We start from the raw sequence: 24,500 nt of genomic DNA on the forward strand, positions 1-24,500 counted from the left end.
CTGTCTGTTGTCACGGTGATAAATAGTGCATGGTTTCTTAGCTCCCTGTGGCTTCTGCTGCTGTGGGCCCCAGTCAACACACAAACATGCATAAATGCACGCAGATGCACACACATCTCTGTTTGGAGCTTCTCTCAGGAGTTGGCAAACACTGTAATGAGGTGCTGAGCAGCAATGATGTTGTCAGAGCTTATCTTCATAACAGGTCACAGCTGTGTTTGTGTGCAAGCATGTGTGTGTGGAGGAAACAGGTTTTTATTGCTCTTCCTCCTCTGTGAAGCATTTTAAGCTTGCAGGTCTGACGGGTGCTATGAAACTGATTTACTTTGTTACTTAACTTTACGACAAGTGTGGGAACCCTGAACAGCATCATCATTGCCTTAAACTGTGGTCTCATAAGAATGCAGTGGCTTTCTGAATTGATGATGCTATGAAGGACTGAAACTGCTAAAATCTAAAATTCAACCCAACAAATATATTATTGTCATTATATCCATGGATATCAACATGGATATTGTGATTTTCTTTGTATTTAATTCAATCTCTATAAATTCCCCTGTTATGTATTTTTCAATATAACTTCCCTTGTTATTTACTGATTGTATCATTATTTAATAGCTTAGTTATAAAAGAACCATACTGGATAAAGAAATTAAAAATGTTAAATATATTGGGGACAAATATGGTAGAGGAAATAGTGCATAAGTACATAGTTTGTAAATAACTCAATAAATAAAATGGCACATAAAATGAAAGAAGAACAAGTATAAGGCATGTGTTTACAAGAGAAAATAGATAACTGGTGGATGGTATTACACAGGGATTACATGAAGATGTGGGACCTATGGGTTCTTTGACACCCAGCATTTAGACTAACATCAAAACTTGAACTTCAGTGCTCCAACATCCACAAGATACAACTACTATTGCAATAAGTGACTGATGAGGTATAACACAAAAAATAAGGACCATCATGGAAGGACAGGCACTGCATATGCACAGATAGAGGAAGTGGCTGAAATCCAGAAATCATACAAGTGGTAGACAAAGCTGGACTGAAAGACCGCAACAGCACAGAGGCACCAACAATGGCAGCACAGGAACAAGCTCTAAGTACAAGATCCATAGAGGGGGTCTACCACACCAGGTAAGACCACAGGTGCAGGCTGTATAAAGATGCCCCTGAGACAATCCAACACATAACAGCAGGATGCAAGATGCTAACAGGCATGGCACACGTGGAATGCCATAACCAAGTGGCCGACATAGGATACAGAAACATCCGTGCTGAGTATCACCTTGAAGTCCCAAGATCAAAATGGGACCCACCCCCTGGGTTGTCGAGAATGACCAAGCTAAGATCCTGTGGGACTTCCAGATACAGACAGACAAACTGGTGACGGCTAACCAACCAGTAGTAGTGGACAAACAGAGGAAGACGGCTGTATACCGATAGCAATTAGGAAGAAGGATCATGAGAAGCTTGAGAAGTACCACTGGCTGAGAGAGGAACTCGGAGGGTGTGGAGGGTGAAGGTAACAGTGGTCCCAGTGGTAATCGGATTACTCTGTGCAGTGACTCTCTGAACAGGGCAAGTAGCTCCAGCAGATCCCAGGAACAACACCCGAGATCTGTGTACAGAAGAGCACAGTCCTAGAAACAGCAAAGCTACTGCGCAGGACCCTCAAGCTCAAGAGGACCTGAGCTTGAAGACAGCCCGCAAGGTGTGAGATGGTTGCTCTGTGTGTGTTTTTGTTTTTTTTTTGTTTTTAAAAAACACCTGGATCTCGTTAATATGACTAAGTCATTTAAATACGGTTCTTCATAGTGTGCGATTTTTCAGTGTGTTATTTTAACCTTTGGGTCTTACTATCACCTACAATGATGTAGTGTATTGATTAAAATGCTGTAATCTGGCTTACAAACTGAAAAGTCACTCCCATCACATTTTTACTCAAACCTCACATACTTCACAAACACAAACACACTTCCACAAACATGTGTGTTCATGTACTATAAACACACAAATTGGCAACTGTATAATTAAAAAAAGGCTAATCTGCATAAACTGTGATCATAAAACCAGATTCATCTCAACACGTATTTAACACAGCAACAGTAAAACAACATGCAAGACTGTGCAATTCTTTTATTAGTCGTACTTTAATTGAATGAACTTTATAAGAAGCATTATAAAAATATGTTTGATTTACAAGCATGGATACATACAGTACATTGTGCATCACTGTAACTTTTCTCTCAAAGCATTCCATTATCAGATGATACATACAGTTTACCAAAGGCTATCTCAAGATCTGGCTTCCATAAACCAATAACATGACAGAGAGAGAGAGAATAAGGACGATGAGACTGAAATAGCTCTTCTAAACAAGTGAATCAGTTGCATGCTTGGTTTGTGCTCATCGCTTTGATCTGACTGGATGAAATGTATCCTTCACGCTCACAAATTGGAGGATTTCACGCAGATGTCTGTCGCTTCATTTGTCATCCAAACCGCAGCTCACCATCCCGGCTTTGGTGAGATTTAAACCGAAGGTATTTGAACCCATGTTTGCATAATATTCAGAAGCACAAACGGCTCCTTCATGCTCTCCGTTTCATCAGGCAGCAGGTAAACGGGTTCCAAGGCGACAAATTTGGTTCAGTTCCTGCAGTCAGGATACAGTTAAATGCAGTCTACTACAAGCTGCATTAGCTGCGTGACAGCACGAGTTTTAGTAACTGCTTCTGTTTAAGTCTGCAAGTCACCTCCTGCTGAAACTTCCTCAAGGAGATGCCGCGGTGTGTCCATTATAGGAGATCTGAGGAATACCATTACTGGAGTTGTCCAGGACCTCCTGTTAGAGACACACAAACACAAACCTGCTTAGGAAAAAAACTTCCGACAGCAGCTAAAGATGAGTCATGCAGTTTACTACCTTCTCTGTCATCTCATGGGAATGATGTAGCGAGTGTTCCCTCTCCAAGAACATCCTTTGCTGCTCCGAGCTTGCCAGACGACAAGTCAGCCACGTGGATAAGGTACAGGTCGAGATCCCTGGATAAGACCGGAAAAGGAAATTTTACACAGAAGTGAACAGAAAAACACTCAGTCCCCAGAGGATAAAACATACTGTACTGGATGATCGTCTGATTTCTATTTTTTAGTGCTAGTATGGAAAGAGTTTCACTTATGAAGTCCTATGTCTCAGCCAAAGTCTGTATATGGACTGCATAAAAGATGGACGTAGCCTTCGGGTACAAGTAAAGCCGACGCTGCAATGCCTCGTTTGATTTCAGTTATTTAGTTATCAAGCCATCCATTTTCTTCCACTTATCCAATTCAGAGTTGTGAGTGTGTGTGTGTGTGTGTAATAATATCTATGAGAAAATTAAACTACCTCGCTCTTGATTTATGTCCTCGGTAAATTCTCTCCTAATGGGCTTATGGACTCAGTTGCTGGTTGATTACTTTTGAAATTATGGCCCCATTCAGAGACTTCTAGGGCATTTAATCCCTGACAATTTCTTTAAGCCAAAATGACTTTGATGTATCGCTAACTAGCAAATATTATGTCCCTAATGTGGTTTGCATGCTAAAACTGTTACATACCTACTAAAGGATCCATTTTAACACTGGCATCAACATTTAGCCACAAGCACAACCTCATGGAGCGACTAGTACGCCGGCAGACCTTCAGAAAAGAAATGAAGAGGCACTTCTTCTCTGAATAAAACTGACAAAGCTTTTTTGGGGAGGGTGGAGGAGCACTGGAGAGTTGTTGAGATAGTGTTGAGATAAAAGTGATTAGCAGTAATAAGAAATGCTTGGTATACTGTTAGTATTGACAGGTGACTAATAAAGAAATGCTTTATCTTTACCCCCACATTTAGTCCCTTTCAAATACTTGAACAGAGACTAATAACGTTCTTATCTTACGATGAAAAATAGACAAAGACATGAGTTGTTTTCAATTGCGTCACATCAGATTGTGTTACGTCTTGCGTCCTTGTTATTATCTTTACCTAGACAAGCCAGAGTCATTGCAGCCAGGTGAATTGTTTGCATCTTGTCCGGCCGTTTGTTCAGTGCCCGAACAAACTGGACGTTTAAGATCCCGGCAATGAGACCACAGATGCAGCACGCTGAAAAGAGGATCATCTGAAAGACAAGGGGGGTGAGCCGCAAAATTGAGACCTTATCAACCAATCTGTAAACCAAGTGACAAAATGCGATGAGACCGGAGATATACAAATTACTACTGAGCTTCCATCTCCATCATTCTGCTGTTTTGGAACGAGGCTGCGGCGATGAGTAATGCCTATCAGTCAAAATAAATCTCATTCGCCATTATAAAATAGGATCACTCTCAAAGCCGACTGCCTGTTCCAGGAGCGATGTGCGGCTTGTAAATATGCTTGCATCACTCACTTGCTGTATTTGTGTGTGCGTGTCTGTGTTAAAGTGTGTGTCTGATTTGTGTGTTTAATGAATCGCATTTTACAGATTACTTCTTCGGAAATTGTGATCGGGACCAGGAAAACTAAATCCCAGTTTCAGAATCAGATTTTTTTCATCTTTTTATTTATTTGTTTCTGGGTAGAATCTGATGAGAAAACAGTTAGACTTCCATCACCTTCTTATCAAGATAATAAAATCCAGATGATTCATATACTTCCCACTAATTGTGAATGTGTTTGTATTCCATCTGGAGTGCAAGCCCTCTTTCACCGCTCCCTGTGCAGATGCCGTTAGTGCCTTTAACCACATGGAAAACGGCATCTCGTATTTCAGTCGTTACCCAGGGAAGTGTGGAAAGTGGCTGGCAGGGGTCCGGAGCCAAACCAACCTAATGCAATCATCACCCCACAGGCAGACATGGGGAGGGCGCTGGAGGAAGATGGAGAGAAAAATGGAGAGAGTCGCAGCGTCGACATAACGGCTGGGACAGAGTGAATGGAAGAGGCAGATGGATAGATATAGTGATGAAAAAAAGGAAAAGCATGAGTAGGAGGAGATAGACAGGGAGACAAAAGTTGGACAGGGTGAGATGGGGGGAAAGAAAGGTTGAGGGATGTCTCTGTTACAGCAGATTGCGCTGACATTGATCCATCATTAGTCTCCTCCCTGCAGGAGACAGGGAGTCAGAGAGAAACACCAGGACTGGGAGACACTGAGAGACTGTAAAAAAGACAGAAAGAGTGACAGAAAGGGAAGAGAGGTGACTGCTTGTCTCCTCTTATTTCCTCAGATGTCTCTCTCAGAGCATACTGACTGCACCTGCTGCAACACACACACACACACACACACACACACACACACACACACACACACACACACACACCTTTAGGTGTTCTTTCGTTGTCGAATATGCAGACTCTGTGTATGCTTTGCGTTCAGTATTCCTGATACAGATGACTTTGCATCTGACATCCACAACAGAAGACATCTGCATCATAATTCCAGCAAATACTGAATGAAAAAGGCTCCCAGGCACGTGACAGTTAGCTTGACTGAGCTCAGCATAAAAGGTAGAAACAAGAAAACAACCTGGCTCAGTTCAAAGCTAAAAAAAACAAAATCTACCTTCTACCTCTAGCAAAGGCTACAGGCCTTCTTGAACTATTTCCTGGTGTCTCTGCCTAATTCCTAGAAACTGGTACCATCCTGGAAATAGCTCAGTACAAACTGCTGAAATGTGAATCACTAACTAAACTAAAAGGAAATTACTTGGAGAAATAAACTGAGCTCATTCAGTATGTATGTACTTACAATAAGGCCAGTCCTCTTTCGAGCACACAGCACGCCGCACATCCCGCAGACCAGAAACTGGAAACAAAGAAAGACAGCAAGTAAATTAACACCTCTGTGAGTTCAAGTTAGTTTGTCATGAGAAATTTTTAGATGTTTCTTTTTTTTATGGCACCCGTCCCTGATGCAACAATGGGAAATGCTGAAAATAACAGTCATTGAAATCAGTTATCCACGTGTGGTTTTCTCCCTCTAAAAATAACATTTCCAGAAGGATGTTGGTGGAAAAAGGAGACACGTCCTCTTATTTTTTATTTCAGGATAATTTACACTGTCTGGTTATTATTATTTAATATATAAATGTTTCTAGACAGCCTCTCCGTGTTAGCCTCGCCTCTCGCCCTATGGCAGCTGGGATAAACACCAGCCCCACCCCAACCTTAGATAATTGGATAAGGAGAAGAAAATGGATGGATAAATATTTCTAAGAGCCAGGTGCACTTATTAGAGTCCCTCAAGAGCTTTCAGCTCTTTATAAAGTCTCCTACCTATGGATCAAGTTGTTGAGCTGACACACACACACACACACACACACACACACACACACACACACACACACACACACACACACACACACACACACAAATCTTCATGTGTACTTTAGGTCATTAAATTGTTTCACTGTAAAAACATTCTTACAATTTTATAACTATACTGCCCTATTCACCTAATCAGGTAATTAGACAGTAGATAGATTAGAATATATGATTTTATCATTTTAGGGCTCTGCCTGCTTTCAAAACTGGAGATCTTTTAAATAGACAATTCTCCTGTTTCACAAAAACTCTCACGATTCAGGTTTGCTGTTCATTGCAAAGAAAACAAACCAAAACCCAAACTGCTCCACTGTTCTGAAACTTAATCCAAAGTTGCAGAAATGATAAATTATTAATCACAATGTTTCAACACAATAAGGCACCAAAGGTTGGAGAGTCAGTGTCCTCTAAAGTCACTGGTCAGTGGGTTACAATAATTTCCAGGTCCCGAAAGAAGACTGAAACTCTTGGACAGCTGGGTGGCTGACTCAGCAGACAGAGCTCAACAGCTGCGTGGTTGAACTCACAGACGACCCGTTGCATAACATCTTTGCAGGAACTTCATCTACACTGCTGGAATCACGCGCACTTTAAGTGCACTCACGCCCAGATATGGAACCTATATACTGTGATATATCAGTAAATGCTTTTTTTCCCCTCTGTCTGATGCACACCCACATATTTACACTTAAGCAGTCTTTCAAAGCAGCCGTCTCACACCGATGATAATGTTATAGATGACTCTGTATGACTCATAGTGCTTCAGCTCCTGGCATTTATAGTAATTCTCAGCTATAACTGCTGACAGATAGACTATATATATCCCCCGCTGGAGCGACTGTCACAGTAAAGTAGATGATTCAAGGTATGTGGCTGCTTAAGATGCCAGGAACAAACTTTTTAAATGTTCTGTGGCAAAATCGAGACAATGAGGCTCAGAGCAGCACAGAAACAGGAGCAGACACATTCAATAGACTGAGAGGATGTAGATGGGTCTAAAAGCTCCGACCCTTCCAAGCAATGAGCAGTAAATCAAGCATCAATTAATAAAGCCAATCTTTAGCTCCAGTGCGCCAGGCCAAATGGCTGTGTGTCTGCCAGGCTTTTATAGGCAAATACCATATGAAGCTGTGTCAGCAAAACCACACCAGGTATTGAAAGTTTGAAAACAACCACAAATATGAACAGAAATTCCACTTTTTCAAACAAAGAATTTCTGTAAGCAGAATGGATTTATTTGATAGGAGCTTAAATAAGACAAAAATATTTGAAGTCAATTAGTTTTTTGAGAAGTTTTAGAGGGAAAAATACAAAAATCTTTCAGATTTTTCTTTGATTTTCTGCACATTTTAAATATCAGTGTTAACCTAGGTGCTGTAATTTATGGTGTATAAATATATTAAAGTTCTAGTCTAGTCCTTTAGCCCTTATATGACCAGAATATGTTTCCCTTATTTTGATATTCTAATGCTTACAGACATGCAGCGCATGCTGTCTCTAGCAGGCTCTATAAAGAGCAAGGTAATTCCCTCGAGTTTTAACGGTCTCATCTTTCAGCACGATCCCTGGAGATACTTATCCTCTGGGAAAGTGAGACAAAGACAAAAAGTAGCGACAAGAGTTGCTCCAAGGACGTACACAGAGTCCACTCCAGACCGGAGAAGCGTCTCCCTGCTGCGGTTTATGATCGCCCCGGACCCAGCTGATGCCCACCGCTCCCAGGACGATGCTCGCCACACCCAGGCCCACCTCCACCAAGGACAGCAGGAGCAGGCTCCACAGAATCTTGCGGCTGGAGCACATCCTGCCCCGGGCATCTCTCCAGCTCCAGCAGGAGGAAGGCGCTGAGGCGGGAGTCCGCTTCTCGATGCTCCGAGGGCGGCGCTGCTCTACTGCTTCATATCCGACTGGAAGAGGCGAAAAAAGTGTATCCAAGCGTAAAGAGAAGAGGAGCGAACTTACAGAAGCGGCTAACAAACTATTTAAACAAGGAGGTGGGGGAAGCGTTGGCTCTCTGGTTGGAGATTATTGTGGTAAAGGAGCGTTCGGCTGAAGTTCCTCTGTGCACAACGCACGGCGCTGTCCAGGGTACTTAAACGCCATGGCGCGCGCGCAAGCATGCACCCATATACACACACAAACAGTGCACGCGCGCACATCCAGGGCCGTTACTAGGAGTTCGTGAGTCTCAGCCTCCGCCCACAGCGATGAAGCGTAACGTTCGTTAAACGGAACCACAGACAGGAAACACCTGTCACTTAAATATAAATATAAAAGCTACACTGATATGTACGTTTTATAAATAGATAAAACAGAACAGCGATTATTTTATCAAAAACTGAAAAAACTTGTTTAGTTCTTGGTTTTTTTGGGTTTTTTGGGGTTTTTTTTGTTTTCTTCAAACATTCTGGAACTCGGTGTTTGTTCTCTTTATATATTAGTTCCAGCTTTGGGTAGTAGATTTATTTATTCTTTAGTGATATTTACAGTCTTTGATTAAGAAGGTGACAGCTCGTGACTCTGCTTTTCCAGCATGTGCATGTCTACAACCAGAAATGATTAACCATGTTTTCACACTTCTGCGCTCTTCTATTCCTGGATTTAATTCGCTTTTCTGAGAGTTTCACCTGAAGGAAGTTGCATTTAATATAGTTAACTCAATAACAGTGAATGTTAGTTTAGATCGTGAGCATCTGCTGTGATCTCTGCTCTCTATCAACTCATAAATATTTAAGCAACATGGGACATTTTGAGTGACGTAATCTGAAGCTGATGTGGAAAACAAGACTCTAGAGGCAGGTGACTCGCTGTTATTTGTGAAAATGTGACAATTTTTTTTTAAAATAATATGTACTTATCATGAAATTGAGCATGTGTTAGTTCTGCAAACTAAAAATTACAGCTTCTGGGTCAAGAAAGAACCAATCCAGTGGTGTATTAGTTGTTTCGTGTGTGCTATATTGAATTAAATAGATTGTTTAAGCTGAAGGACAGCAAAGCTTTGCAATCATGATGCTAATAATGGACGTTGGGTAGAAATTCATGTCAGAGCTGTTCTCTAAATAAAAACTTAACCACTGTAATTTATTGATTTATTTTAAGTACAGTTCACACTGTTATTGTCACGGCTGGCGGAGGGAGCCGTGTGGTGTGGAGGAAAAGGAGGACCCAAGATGCAGCAAACTGATGATACGAGTGATGTTTTATTTACAAAGGTGGTGGTGACAAAAACAGGCAACGAGGTATGAGTACTTTACAAACGGAAACCTAAACTGGGAGAAACTAAATAGCAAACCTGAGACCGTACAAAGGGGGTGCGGGACAGAGGGACGCAGAGACAGGACACCATGGAACGCAGATGAATGCAGAGATACGCAGAAATACACGGATGAGTGCAGACGACCCGACGAGGAGCACAGGCAGACACCAACTATAAATACACACACCAGGTAATGAGGAAATGGCACACAGGAGGGGACACAGCTGGAACTTAATGGGCATAACGAGACACAGACCTACAAAGTAAAACAGGAAATCTAGAACCCGAACCGGACACAAGGGGGGAGGACACAGAATAACTAGAACAGAGGGAAATAGTCACAAAACACAAAACGCTGGGTCAACGACCCAGGACCATGACAGTTATGAAACAAGGGTGAACTCCATCAGTCATTCAGTGCAGAATCCACACCAATTAAAATAACTCATATAAGCCTCATTTACCTTATTCAAACCGAGGAGGGACTCAGGGGCAACGCTGGGGAAAATTCTCATAATACCTTTCGGTGAAAGACAACTGGTGACGATTTCAAAGTGCTGTGGAAGATTTTATAACTAAACTACTTCTCTGTGTCAAACTGTCCTAACTGAACAACAAGCTCCGCATTGCCTTATTGTGTCTACATGTCATATTTCAGCTACACCACATGCTGATGTACGAGTTAATGTTTATCACACGGTGTTCTAACAGCATCCTGTGACCGTGGCAGATTGATGACTTGTGTGTATAAATATTGTAGGTTTACAATCGCTCTTTGGTCAAAGATACTGCTGTCGTTCTGTTTATTGTTGTTTGACGCCTTTGCAAAGGTAAATAAAACTTACAGAGACAACCTGATACCGGTACTTTCTTTGTGAGCCACCATAGAACTGCACAGATTTGAGTGAAAGTCAAAGTAGAGGTTTCAAGACACCATGTTTTGGGGTTTTTCTTTTACATTTGGCCAATGCCCCGCCTACTCATTAGTCACGCTAATGCTTTATCAGAGATAAAAATTCTGAGATAAAGGGTTAATATTCAGGGTGGATGCATTCAGAACATCAGTGATCTGCGATTTAAAAGTGCCAGACACAGGCAGAAAACAGAAAAACACCTTTGGACTTGTTGGTTATTGATCTGCTCCCAGCCTTTTCAACATTGCCTAAATATTCAGTAATCCCACATACCGCCTTTCCCACTACATAAAATCAAAACATTTGAACTCACCTCCAGGAGATGGTAGAGCTAGCCAAGAAGCATGAAGATAATTAACTGATTCTGGCTTTTTAAATGTGTTTTCTGCACGTAAAGGTTTCTAACTGATCGATGATGGATTGACAGAGGCTAAGCAGCTGCTGTGGGATACAGCATCATCGAGCTGTGTTACTGTACGCTGTGCTGTTTCAGGGGAGTGTTTACTCGGAGCTCAACATGAGTTCACTTTCAGTATCAGCTGCTGCAGATGAACTACATGGTGAACACACACAGTCCTTGAGTTTACTTTAGCCTGTAGTGTGCATGTAATCAAGTTCTGATTATTACAAGGCTAAAAAGTTTTTTTTGCTGCCTTTCTTCCCCGTTGCTGCACATCCAGTTTGGCCAATTTTTTATCTTCTTATTTTAGAATACCACAGATCCGAGGAAACAGTGGCCAAAACTCAGCTTTTGTCTTCGATGATTATTTTCTGCTTGAGAAGAAAATTGGACATTTGGTTTGCTAATATATCATAATGTGCCTGCTTATCACGATTATTCGGCTCTCAGTAGACTTTGTTGGGGAACTGTTTTCTCAACAACACTGTCATGGCTTCACAAGAACTGTGGACCTGAACACAGACACCGTGACAGTGTGACACTAGCTTTGCAGACTTTATTCACAGAGCAGCATAAGTGAGGTGAGTGTCCTCACAAGCCAGAGGGGACTCTAGGGACAGGTGAGTGAGTTCAAAGTGAATGCTTCGAGCAGACACAGAAAACAAAGAACAAGTGAAGTAAGTCTGGGAAATATTTAAATAGAGATTCTATAGAAGAGCCTTTGCTCTGTATTACTAGAGATACAGAGCAAAATATATACTGAGATCATTGCTGGTGTTTTTCCTCCTTGTGTGAACACACACCTGAATGCCAAACCTTCTACTTTTACAGAGTTGCTCACACTTGCTGATGACCAGTTAATTAAGTGCATTCGATTAGTAGCAGCTCACTGATACCTACCCTGTTGATTCCTATAGAGGCAGCTAGCATGTACTTAGCGTTTCACACACTGCTTCTGCTTTTTGGTTTAGTATTTGTTGAGTACTAACATGTCATGTGTCATGTGTTGACAAAGGTTTTTTGTCTTGGTTTGTGTGTGTAGATGCTTTTGTTGCAGATGAAGAGCCATGTGTAAATGTTAGGTGCTCTGACATGGGACAGGCAGAAATGTACTTTGTTGATGACAACATGTTAGACTAAGACTCTAGTGACAGCTGGGTTAAGACAGATTATCAAAAGGACTAATTTAGCAGAATCTTTCAGTGAGGTGCTTTGTTTTGAAAAGGTCACAGAGACAGATATGGACTAAGCACTGAGTGTTCCTTACAAATTTGTCAAGCTGTTGATTGAATTCTTGATGAAGCTGAGTTGATAGATGCAGAAGTTGTAGATGTACTGAACCAGGGGGGAGACCAGCTGAAATGTGTTGGACAGCCAGCTATAAAGCTGGAAATCCATATATGCTATGATTGCTTGAATTATTGGAAATTATTTTTTGTAACTATGTTACTGTGTTATGAAAGGCTATAGGAGACGATACACCAGGGATGTGAAACAAATTTTACATCGTGGGCCACATAAAGACACATAACATATAGATATATTAATATTAGAAAATAAGTGCAATATCAGCAGCACAGAAATGCTGCTGTAATAAATGGAAAAACATCTTTCAGAATTAATCTTTGGGTTTAAATTGTAAGAAATAAATGTGTAAAATTACAGAAAAAATCATCCCGATACCTCATTGCACTCACACAGATGGTGCTGTAATTACAAAGCCGAATAGCAAATGTGCTTTTTGGTGGCCAACTGTAGAAAAAACAGAAGAAAAAAGTCTGTAGTGAAAAAAGGGAAATTTTCTGTTATTTAATGTAATCTATTACTGTAGTATGACTAGCGATGGGGAGAGTCTTTATCAGAAGGAAAAGATCCAAAACTTACTAAAATACATTTAAAAGTCCACAAATGTATGGCTTCCTTCACATTTTCCAAAGAAATCTAGTGGGCCAGATTGGAGTTTTTGCTGGGCTAATTCTGGTCCACGTGCCTTATGTTTAAAACCCTGGCCACACACTATATATAGCTCATAAAGTCCCTCACGTGAGATTGTTCTGTTTTTTTTTTTGTCCATCGTTAATAATGAATTTTTACAAATGGATTTTTGGTTCCTGTTTTGTTTTTGTTTCCCTTTCTCACATCTTTGTTTCTGTGAATTTCTCTTCCCTGGTGTTGCCTACGTGCTTCTCAGAAATATTCACTTCCTGTTTTATTGTGATGATAACTTTCTGTGTTTGGGTCTTTGCTGTCTTTGCATTTCCCTCTTTACTTCCGCCTGTGTCCATTCAGCTCAGTGTGAGTATAGTCTTGTCTCTCCCTCTGTTAGCTGTCTGTCTGAGTGAGTCTCATAATGTAGACATGCTAAACCACAAACTTTCACTTTTTCAGAATAAAATAAAAACGATTAAATAAACATTAGTGGAATACTTTCTGCCATGTTTGTGAAACCTTTGGTTATGTAAGAATGTTTCACAGTAGTGAATTGCTGTTATCTTGGTCCAGCAGGCTGCTATTAGTTTGGGATAAGATGCTGCTTTTGGCCTGCTGCCTGTGAACCAATAAACTTCTGATCAATGGCAGACTTGATGACACTCTAGATTTCTCTCTTATTGCTTTGGTTTTCAAACCAACAGACACCACCCAATTAATTATTTTGTCTCCACCATCTCAGCAGAATTTAATATCTCATTGTATCGTCCTTTCTTTCTTTCCCTTTCTTTGTTCTTTTCCCGTGTTCTCAGCCAAAAGTCAAAACACTTGTGGATTTATTTGTGTTCCCGTGTGCATTTTAAGAGTGCATGTAAATTTCTGTGTGGTGATCTACAGCAGTGGTTCTCAAACTGTGGGGCGGGAGCCACTGCAGGGGAAGAAACATGGAGAAAAGCAAGGTTGAGTTAATATGAAGAAAGGTGATTTATGTAACTTTAAACGTGGCATGGTTGTGAGCCACACAGGCCGGTCTGAATATTTCAGAAACTGTTGATCTGCTGTGATTTTCCAACAAGGTTCACACAGAATAATCTTAAACAGGGAAAATAGCCAGAGTGCTTCAAGCCAGTAGGAAAGCAACAGCAAGTCAAATAACAACTCGTTACAAACAACAAATACAATAACTGCCTTCTACGAGTTTGAAGATGTTTAAGGTGTTCTTTTCAGTTCTGAAAAAACATTTAGCCTCGTAGTACTGAATTGCTACACTGAACGAAGCTGAAACTCCAGTAAAACAATCATAAAATCCTGCTTTTCCGCAAACTCTTCCATTTTAGTGAACCAATGCAGCAGCAGAGTGCAGATATAGAAGACATATGTACTCCTATCCAGCTAAGTGGATAAAGATGCGAGATCTCCTGAAGAGCCTGGAAGTACGGCGTCCCCAGAGGCCCATTATACTGCTTCTCTGGGTGACTAAGAATCACTAGGAGATATATGGCTGCCGGCACATAATTAGTGTAGCAGTGGGCAAATGTCTATCTGTCATTGCTCCCAGGATACGAGATAAGTGAAGGAAATCGAAGATACCACAGGCCACTTGGAGACTGCCTTTGTACCCCAGATGCTTCACCGTAGCTGTGACAGCAAATTGACTGTTTTATTGCCTCCTGCAGATTTCAAGAGCTGTTGAGATATACTGATAGCAACGAGGAATAATGAATCACTGTAAGACCACCTTTTTTTGGTACTGGGCTGTCACATCTGGCAGTAGGTTACACTGATTTGTTTGCTCTACAGTTGAGAGACACTGATTAAAGAGCAACTGTACTTAAAGTCTGCAGCTGTGCTCAACCTGGCAGAGAAACCTGGTTTTAAAGGTCTTTCCCCTCAGGGACGTCTTTCTGTGCTGTTTATTCAAGCTGCTTAAACATCCGCTTCTCTCAATTTGGAAAAAAAGTGTTAATGTGAGAGAAATGAGACGACCAGGCATCATTAACTCAAATGTCAAATACACAAAGACTCACCTTCACAGTTTCAGGCATAAATATTTTTAAAGAGCATTGTATTATATATGCAGTACAAGAAAAAAAAACACACTGCCAAGCATTACCAAGTAATCCGACTGCATCGATTATATCACTCCAAACACACAAAGGGTGTCAAAGTCATTTGTAATTCGATCTCAAGCAGGACCAGTTAACCGACTCCATAAAAACAATAAAAAAAGATGTGCTACACTCAACCTGCTGTCATTACAAAGAAACGTTAGCTCTGTAAATCAAAGAAACGCATCAGTACAGCTTCTTGACATCAGCGTAATGTATTACGTATACTCATTACTTCTCTTAAAGGTAATGCAGTATGTTACTTAATTACTCACTGTAGAAAGTAATGTGTGACACTAAATTACTCTCTTGTTACACTATAAAATGAAACGTATTGTCTGATAATTACGAGTTAACAACAAAAACCTGAGGCTACAGTCCCACACAACAATACAAATTTCTGTCCTACACTGTGTGCACAATTATTAGGCAAGTGGGTATTTTGGCCATATCATAATTTTTACGCATATTTTTCAACTTCAAGCTGTATAAACTTTAGTGCTTATTGGATTTAAGTATATCAGGTGATCTGTATTTGAATAACGAGTGAGGGTGTGGCTTAAGGAGATCAACACTCTATATAAAGGTGTGCATTATAATTAGGCAGCTTCTCTCCCTCAAGCAAAATGGGCAAAAAAAGAGATTTAATGGACTCTGAAAAGTCAAAAATTGTAAAAAGTCTTTCACAAAGATGCAGCACTCTTAAAATTACGAAGATATGGCGCTTGACCACAGAACCATCAAACGTTTTGTTGCAAATAGCCAACAGGGTTGCAAGAAACGTGTTGAGAAAAAAGACGCAAGTTAACTGCCAAAGATTTGAGAAGAATCAAATGTGAAGCTACCAGGAACCCATTATCCTCCAGTGCTGCCATATTCCTGAACTGCAACCTACCCGGAGTGTCCAGAAGTACAAGGTGTTCAGTGCTTAGAGACATGGCCAAGGTAAGGAAGGCTGAAACCCGACCACCACTGAGCAAAGCACACTAGTTGAAACGACAAGACTGGGCCAAGAAATATCTGAAGACAGATTTTTCAAAGGTTTGATGGACTGATGAGATGAGAGTGACTCTTGATGGACCAGATGGATGGGCCAGTCGCTGGATCAGTAATGGACACAGAGCCCCACTTCGACTCAGACGGCAGCAAGGTGGAGGTGGGGTACTGGTATGGGCTGGGATTATTAAAGATGAGCTGGTTGGACCTTTTCGGGTTGAAGATGGCCTGAAAATCAACTCCAAAAGCTACTGCCAGTTTTTAGAAGACACTTTCTTCAAGCAGTGGTACAGGATAAAGTCTGCATCTTTTAAGAAGACCATGATTTTTATGCAGGACAATGCTCCCTCGCATGCATCGAAGTACTCCACTGCATGGCTAGCCAGGAACAGCCTTAAGGATGAAAAGATAATGACATGGCCCCCTTCCTCCCCTGACCTAAACCCTATTGAGAACCTGTGGGCCTTGCTTAAATGGGAGATTTACAGTGTAGGGAAACAGTACACCTCTCTGAACAGTGTGTGGGAGGCTGTGGTTGCTGCTGCACAAAAAGTTGATCGTCATCAGATCAAGAAACTGACAGACCCCATGAATGGAAGGCTTGTGACCAGGCTATACTGGTCACTGATTTTTATTTATTTTTTATTTTGACATGTCAGAAATGTTTATATGTACATTTTGAGTTGTTTTATTATTCCCAGTTTAATATTTGCAAATAAACTAGTGAGATGGGGAAATGTTTGTTTTTTCAATTAGTTGCGTAGTAATTCTGCACATAAATATATATATTCTCTTAAAGACAAAACCTCACTTTTACATTCTTAAACATTTAGGTTTAGGCTCATTAACATTTTGGATTGACCGAGAGCACTGTCCTTGATCCATAATGAAATTAATCCTCAAAAATACAACTTGCCTAATAATTGTGCACACGGTGTAATGAGGACACACGTACTGTCGTTCTTTTAGTTTTTACGTTTGAACACAAAGCCGACAACATGAAGCAAAGATGAAAACCAGCCAAAAGCGACTTCGCAGCACGTAGATTCTACTTTAGAGACATGAACAGGTAGAAACTGCAGGCTGACTGCTCATCACTGCTTTGGTTACCTGTTGAGGTTCAGCGTCTGGCTGCTGGGCTGGGGTCAGCATTCACTCAGCTTTAACATCACCTTAGGTTCTTTGCTAGCTTAGTGTTAGCATGCTGTTTGTGCAAATGCTTGCAGAGAGCAGTATTCCTGTTAGCAATGTAATGCATTTTCTGCTTCCCCATTGCGCTTTCGTCCTTTTGCGCAATAAAAGTAAAAGTAATGCCCATCTCCGCTCCTTAAAAGCTTCATCGCTGTACTGCTTCACCATTCTCCTCCCTTCTTCTTTCCATCCACCTAACGCACAGATAACTGAGGAATCTTTGTAACGCTAGTAATGAAATAATTTTAACTGTGATACGATCCCTGTTTAGTACAGCAATGCATTACGTTACAGTAATCCATTACTTTGTAGCAAGTTAAACCCAACACTGTGCTTGACGTCATTCCTTTTCTTCAAGTTTCACTCTTTTTAAAACCATGCTGTGGGCCAGATTGGACCCGCTGGTGAGCTCCATAATGTGCAGAAACGTCTCATTCTGTTCCACTCTAATTAATTCGAGCAGATATGGAGAGCTGGTCAGCTGTCACTATCCTATTCTGCAGTTGCTGCCAACCACCCACACGTTCAGACACACAACTCCATTCAAACTGGAGCTTTGCAATTCATTCATTCTTTCTCTTAAGGAGTAAGATATGAGAAGGTCAGTGTTTTACATACAAGAATCTACCTGAGAGATTAACGTCAGCCTCTGTGTGTGCGTCTGAATGTGTCTGGAGTGAGACTGTTAGGAAAAGGAGAAATGAAAGGAGAATAAAAAAGCCATCCAGAAACTGTGGTAAATGAATAAATGGATAAGTGAGGACATGGGTACAGGGGAATGAAGGAGAGAGGAACTGAGGATGTAAGCCGAGGGAGGAGGAGGAGATGAAGAGAGATTGTGCAATCAATCAATAGATTCTTACTGTGTGTGCTCTGACCAGAACAACCAATTCTAAAATCAATTCCCTCTCTGAGGCTCATAGCAAAGAGGTAACGCTCTCCCTTTCTCCCTTACTGCCTCTCGATTTTGCTCTTCTAATGACTTTTTCAATGTACGCTGTTGAATCTATATACATTAGCAGTGCTCAAATATCCACCCTCGCCTCCATCAGCTCCTGACAACGAGATAGCACCAGCCACTGGAGATCAAAGGTCACATCGATGGCTTGCTTAATGAATGCCTTTGCAGTGGGAAAGGTCAATAAAAAAGGGTCAGCTTGCTCACATGAAAAGGTGACACCACCCTGAGTGTAAAGTAACTTCTGTGTGTCTGTTAGCAAGCATGTGAAGTCACTAAGTCATTTTGCTCCTTCATCCTGAGGGGACGTAGGCTTCAAATCACCTGTCACATCAGGTCAAAAACCATGAAGCAAAGTACCCATTTCCTGTTTCATAACACAAGCAAAGTGCTTTTTCATTCTGCATATGCGTGCTGGCTTCGAGTGATGGGCATGCAGCGTGAAAATGTGCATTTCTTCCAACTTCAGGGCATGTTACTGTAGTCAGAGCCAGGAGACTGGTGGGGTATGCCCTTGAACACAGGACAGACACACTCACACACACATACACACAGAGAGACAGAGAGAGACACGGGAGTTGGCTATTGTTTTGGTGTCCCCCCCCAAAAAAGAAAGAGAGCAAGAAAACCTCTAATTGCCACTCACAGAGACTCCTACCACATATGAGATTTCTGTTTTTGTCTTTTCTTGTTTCCTGTTGACGTGAATGACGTTGTGCAAAGCTGGGTCAAAGCTGATTTTCCGTGGGCAAAAAAGGGAACGAAGCAACAACAGAGCTCACCAGGAAAAAAAGAAAAGACTTTAATAAGGATGAAAAATACAGCATGAAAAGCACAGACAATGGCTGCTCTTGTGTTATAACTGGGCTCTTCTCCATGGCTAGGTGATGTACTTACAACAACACAAGCAAGAGTAGCCCGCAGAGTGCTCCATCTCTGACAGCAGACGCTGTCTACAGGCAGTCTTAAGTTGCCTGCGGACTGCTGAAGAGCTGCCACCTTTGAACCATAACTTCCCCATTAGGCTGATGTCTGAGCAGCACCTAGCATAGCACATAGCACAAGTAATTAAAACATTTAGGGTCTTTGTCAAGCAGTTAAACTAATTCATGAAAGCACTTCTAGAGCTCGCTAATTCAACAGGCATTTTCACATTACTTCTCTCAGACGTAAGCTACAACCAGCACGACATCAGGTTAGCTAAAATAAATAATACAGGAGGTGTTATAACCTCCACCTGAGGTTAACGCAAAATGTGAATCAGACCCAAACTCCTCCAGGTTAAAAATATTTTTAAAAAGCTATGATTTTATATTCTTGTGCAAACTAAACAGGTTCCTATCGATATGATCTGTTTCTCCAATCATAAGAACTGTACAGATGCACAGCATGTACAGATGCTGTTGGATTTCTAAAGAGGATCAAAGTGAGGGGGACACTTTGACTAACAGGTGCTAACATGGCAGCTTACCTCAGGTAACTGATGTCACAGAAGTGGAGTGCTCTATTTTATCTTAATGTGGTCCAAAGGATTTTTTGTTTTTTTAATGAGAAGATCAGCTAATAGCATAGGAACTGCCAGACCTGCTGTTTGGCACAGCCCAGCCAAGAAGACTGTGCTCCAGTATGGTGAGTGACATTCTGGGCTTATAATTAGCATTAATTAGCAGGTATCTGTGTCTGTGCCATGCATTCATACAGCTGATAACCAAGATGATGCATGACGATAACCCAACATGCTAGTGTTTAGGATAACTTAGGATAACGTACTCAGACCTCTTCTCCAATTATTGTCACTTATGGACCCAAAAACACAACTTGATGGAAGCCAAAAACGTTCATGCTGAGCCTTAAAAATATGTGACCCAGAAAATAATGACTATAGCCACAGCCTTATAGAAAAAGTCACTCTTCAGATATTATGGGAATTAAAATATTTAGGAATTTTAAAGCTTGCAACAGAATTAAGTTTGATTTCAGTGGTCACCAGAGTATAAAAACTGCATGTCACTTAAAATCGCTGCTGACGTTGCCTCAAAATAAGATATTAAAATTAGTTATAGTTACAACACTGATTATAAGGACAAAGTTGTTGCTTTGTACAGTGTAATTCCTTAGCCTTGTCATTGGCCGGCTGTAGTTTTGGGTAGTATATGAGAGTGAATCATCCCATGTCAGACCATTCAAACTATTATAATTCAGACAGACTAAATAAAGCATGCCCACACACTAAGACACTAAGCACAGTTTCTCTAAGAGCAAAGGGGGTTTGGGTCGTTTGCTGTCAGTGAGCTGTATGTGCGTATGATTTGGCACAGCCAATGGAAATCTTGGATAATGACACGTTCAGTCTCTGCGGTCTCTGCCTGCAATCGAAGATTTTCATCTAATCAACTCTTCATTTATCAAAAGCTGGAAATACCAGGTCTCAACAGACTGTTGCTTCAGGGGGAAGGAAAGGATGATGTGCCCTATAAACATGTCCACAACTCCCAGGCCGATGTGTGATATCCCATATCACGTGGATCAAATTCCATTTTTTTGCTGAAACGAGGGAAGGTGCAGATGGATAGACATAATGTCAGAAGTGATGTCACCAAGAAACATCATGTATTCAGGTTTGCAAAAAATACATTTTCACTCAGCCCCCCCCAATGCTCTGCAAATAATGTGGAAAGCTGTGCAAAAAACTTGGAAATGACTTCCACTGGCGCGGGAAAAAAAGATAAACAGAGATCTATGATAAGAAAAAATCTTCATCCAGCTGCAGAGAGATATTATTTACTGCAGCAGCAGTAACTTATCAGCTGTCAGCTGACTATAAACTTGTGTTTCTTTATTGCAGCTGTTTGAAATAGACCAAAAAATAGCAGACAATAAAATATAGAAGCCTCTTAAAACCATCAGTGCATGTAAAATAAATGATTCCTTCCTGCAGAAGATGACATGACATCCACTGTCATTACTCACAGACAGACAGTGTAATAAAAAAAAGACCACAAGCACGGAGAGAAACTCCTCACCTGCTTATATATGAACGCCTGCTGCTGACTCTCTCTGCAGGTCTGCCTCAGTGCTTTTGTTCTTCAGGCACTTTTTGGCCTTTTAAGTGTTCCTTCGTTCTCTGTCCCGATGTGGCCTGGCTCACCTGTCAGTAAGGTTATTTGTTTTGCCACGGTTACATTATCACCCTTAAATTTTAAACTACGGTTCATGCATTATCCATCACTATAGAGTACACACACAAACAGCCGCACAGGGTACCATAAGGTTCTCCCTCCCACCTCTGGTGGTTGTTCAAGGTCCTGAGATACAAATCTCTCTTATTTGTGTTGTTTTTTCCTTCTCTTATTGTAAAGAGGGGAAAGTTGACAGTACTTGAAACGTGGTAGGATTTATCATCACAAGAGTGTGTTTGTACCAGAGTGAAATGAAGCAAATATGTGTTTGTGTAACAAGCGATGAAGGGTGATTTATTGTGTGTCCTTTGTGTAGTGTCTGGAGCCAGGCTGTGAGTGTGTGTGAGCGTGTTTTAATTGTGGTTCATAAATATTTCACGTGATTTTTGTTTACAGAAAAATAAAACAGCGCAGATGAGAAACGGTGGAGTGCGTCTTTGGTCGTGGGGGTTTGAATTACACTCCATTTCAAATGCTGACAACATTTCATTTTGTTAAAATGTTTACGCAGAAGAAGAAATACACGGCGCTTTCTGTTAGGCTTCCCAACATTTTCCTCTTTAAAAACACAAAAAACAACACCACATAAATCTGAAGACTGGAACAAACTCTCAAACAATGAGCATCGCTTTGTTTTCAAACTGTTAAAATATCCAAACTACATTCTGGATCTGTTTCCCGTATTGCGTAAGTTGTGTCTCTCAGCATTTGAGCAGCATCTGCTGTGTGGGCCGCAGCCCTGCCAAGTAAACAAGGCTCTTATTAACTATTAAACACTTCACAGCAGGGACCGCAAAGCAGCCACGCACACACATACAGCTTTGCACATTAACACAAAGTTGCACAAATGCAAGTACGTTTGAAGAGTAGGTAAATGTGCAGAGTCAGTAGCTTCTTTTTTTTCCTTCAGTCACAGTGAAATTAGATCGCTCCGTCTCTCTCCATCCTCTTTGAGGAGGTTGTACGCTCTAACGTCAGGCTGTCCACGTCCCCTCTCGCCCTCTATTGGGCGAGAGGCATGAATGACTTAGTAAGCAGAGTGCTTGCCAGTCTGATTCAGCTCTACCATTCACTCCTGGGAGATTGAAACACGCTCTCTCTCTTTCTCCCTAGCGAGTACGCCATGTGAGTAACCACCAGATACCATCCTGAAGTTAAATTAAGGACAGATGTGCCCTGAAACTCCGGAGATTACTCTCACACTCACACGACACTCACCTCTTTATGCTTGTTTCTGAGCAGTAAGGTTGAACTAGGAATGCTAGAAGGAGACAAAAATGTAAGATCTTGGATATTTCTCTCAGCTGCATATCTCATATCGTTATTTATGATTGCAAGGTTTCACCACTAGGGGGCTCTGTCACACAGTTAAAGCCCAAAAATGACTGGTTACTTAAATACAGCAACATCACAGCAAGTTAGTGAAGATCATTATGTACTGTGGGACTGATGTTCCTGAAATCAGCCATTACACTGCTTGATTTAATCCTTGTACTTCTAATAAGTAAGTAATAACAGCTTCCTCAAATATGTTTCTTTGTTCAAGAGTCATAAACCTCATCACATTCAACCAGATTTAATTTGAAATTATGTAAATTACAATTAACGCAATTATATAAAACACATTTTTGTAAACAAGCCTACTTTGTGACCAAACCAGTGGTTTTATTTATATGCCAAGTTGAAAGGAAGTGGGATTATATTCCAAAGAAAGCAAGTAAAGGAAGGCTTACATTTGTTCTGTATAAGGCAGGAGTGGAGTTCACATCCACCCTGAGGGTGAAAAGTGCCGCTTTGATGCTTTCATTCTCCACCTCACTCCTGGCCACAGAGGCAGCAGTGCACTGAATGACGACGAAGCTTGTTCACCCAGGAAGGAAACTCCCTGTTTTCCCAAAGGACGTCAGCACAGGATTTACAGCTGTGTGTGAGTGTGTGTGTTTGTTTGTGTTTCTGAAACAGAAAGAGGAAAGGGGGGCGAGCTGTGTCAATAGCCAGTTCATTCAAGTGTACCGTAAACCACCGGAGAGCCTCATACTGATACTCGCAGCTTGTTTTAACTTGTAAAAACAATCCCATCCCACCTCATATGTTCTCAAAGCACTTTAGTCCTCTTTAATATCCGCTGCCAGTATGAAGGAGATCAGAGCACAGTGAAATGTAAACTATGGATAATAAGTTCTATTGTATTATGACAAATTCATGAATCACGCTTTGGGAGGAGGAGGGACATGGGACACTGGCCATGCTTGGAGAAATAATTAACCGACGAAACACACACACGCACACCCACACAGTTGTAGAGGTGATGTAATAGCTTCCTGGAGTTACTGGCGAAAAACCTCTTCAGGCCTCAGCCAACTGTAAGACAGTACTTACAATGGATGCATTAAAAAGACTTCCAGTATGCTCCAAGCACTCTGGGTTATCGGATTCACCTTCCTAACCTGTATGTCTGTGTTATATTACGCTTAAACAAAAATAACAATGCAAAAGCTTGGCCTCTGTCTAGAAATCACTGCTGCGAGTTGTTTTCCACAACCCTGACATAAAAAGGCTCCTTTCTTTCTCTTTACTCATTCGGTTTTGTTTGTACCAGAACAGGAGCAGCGTGCTTCTGAGATCTCCTGCACCGTAGCCTTCTGTTGAATCGGGGAAAAAAAAACCTTAAAGCTACGCAGAAGTTTTCAGCAGATCTTGAAGATTTTGTTTGAGCACATTTTCCTCTTTGAATTAGTGGAATAGTTTACCCATGTTCTAAATATAGGCTCTGTAGTCATTGTAAGAACTGCAGTGATGTAATTGATTATTCGTGTTTAACATGACTGAGCCATTAACCACAATGGTGGTCAATGTGGTCAATGTGAGACAACAGTCTCATGGTGGCATCGCTGGCATGGTGGCACAGTGGTTAGGGCAATTGCCTCACAACAAGAAGGACCAGGGTTTGAATCCTCCATCTGGCTGAGGCCTTTCTGTGTAGAGCTTGCATGTTCTCCTCATGTACTCCAGCCTCCCAAAGACATGCAGTTAGTGGGGTTAGACTAGCTAATGGATATTCAGTTCCTGAATAATTAAAAGATAACAATGACTTTCAGATCTTAATAATTTATCATTGAATTATTTTTCTTTTCCATGCAGTTTGAGGATAAAAAGAGCCTGCCGTCTCTTTTTAGCATTCCTGCTCTATGAGCCACGCTCTGACATGACATTTACTG

At 41.2% G+C, this 24,500-nt stretch overlaps 1 protein-coding gene across 4 annotated transcripts; it reads right to left on the reverse strand.

Moving 5' to 3' along the window:
* Positions 1–2,167: 2,167 nt before the first annotated feature.
* Positions 2,168–21,194, reverse strand: tmem196 (transmembrane protein 196). Of its 4 annotated transcripts, XM_082521751.1 has the most exons (6): positions 21,127–21,194; positions 7,987–8,255; positions 5,774–5,830; positions 4,027–4,162; positions 2,940–3,058; positions 2,168–2,858 (listed from the first exon to the last, which is right to left on the reverse strand). In XM_082521751.1, the coding sequence occupies exons 2-6, from the start codon at positions 8,149–8,151 to the stop codon at positions 2,787–2,789; spliced, it is 549 nt and encodes a 182-aa protein (XP_082377877.1). In that variant the 5' UTR covers positions 8,152–8,255; positions 21,127–21,194; the 3' UTR covers positions 2,168–2,786. The 4 variants fall into 4 exon arrangements, with proteins under 4 accessions (XP_082377877.1, XP_082377879.1, XP_082377878.1 ...); XM_082521753.1 differs by lacking the exons at positions 7,987–8,255; positions 21,127–21,194 and adding an exon at positions 17,065–17,120; XM_082521752.1 differs by lacking the exon at positions 21,127–21,194 and having other exon boundaries at positions 8,062–8,569.
* Positions 21,195–24,500: the final 3,306 nt, after the last annotated feature.

This window comes from Aulonocara stuartgranti, assembly GCF_965226115.1.
Source record: "Aulonocara stuartgranti genome assembly, chromosome: 22".
Taxonomy (NCBI): Eukaryota; Metazoa; Chordata; class Actinopteri; order Cichliformes; family Cichlidae; genus Aulonocara; species Aulonocara stuartgranti.

What these genes read in the sequence shown, in the direction of transcription:
- tmem196 (XM_082521751.1), bottom strand. Translation starts at nt 8,151, where the DNA reads ATGTGCTCCAGCCGCAAGATTCTGTGGAGCCTGCTCCTGCTGTCCTTG. An exon ending in GAAAGAGGACTGGCCTTATT is followed by an intron (nt 4,163 to 5,773) that starts GTAAGTACATAC and finishes CTTGTCTTTCAG; the next exon opens with ATGATCCTCTTTTCAGCGTG. An exon ending in AATGACTCTGGCTTGTCTAG is followed by an intron (nt 3,059 to 4,026) that starts GTAAAGATAATA and finishes GGTCTTATCCAG; the next exon opens with GGATCTCGACCTGTACCTTA.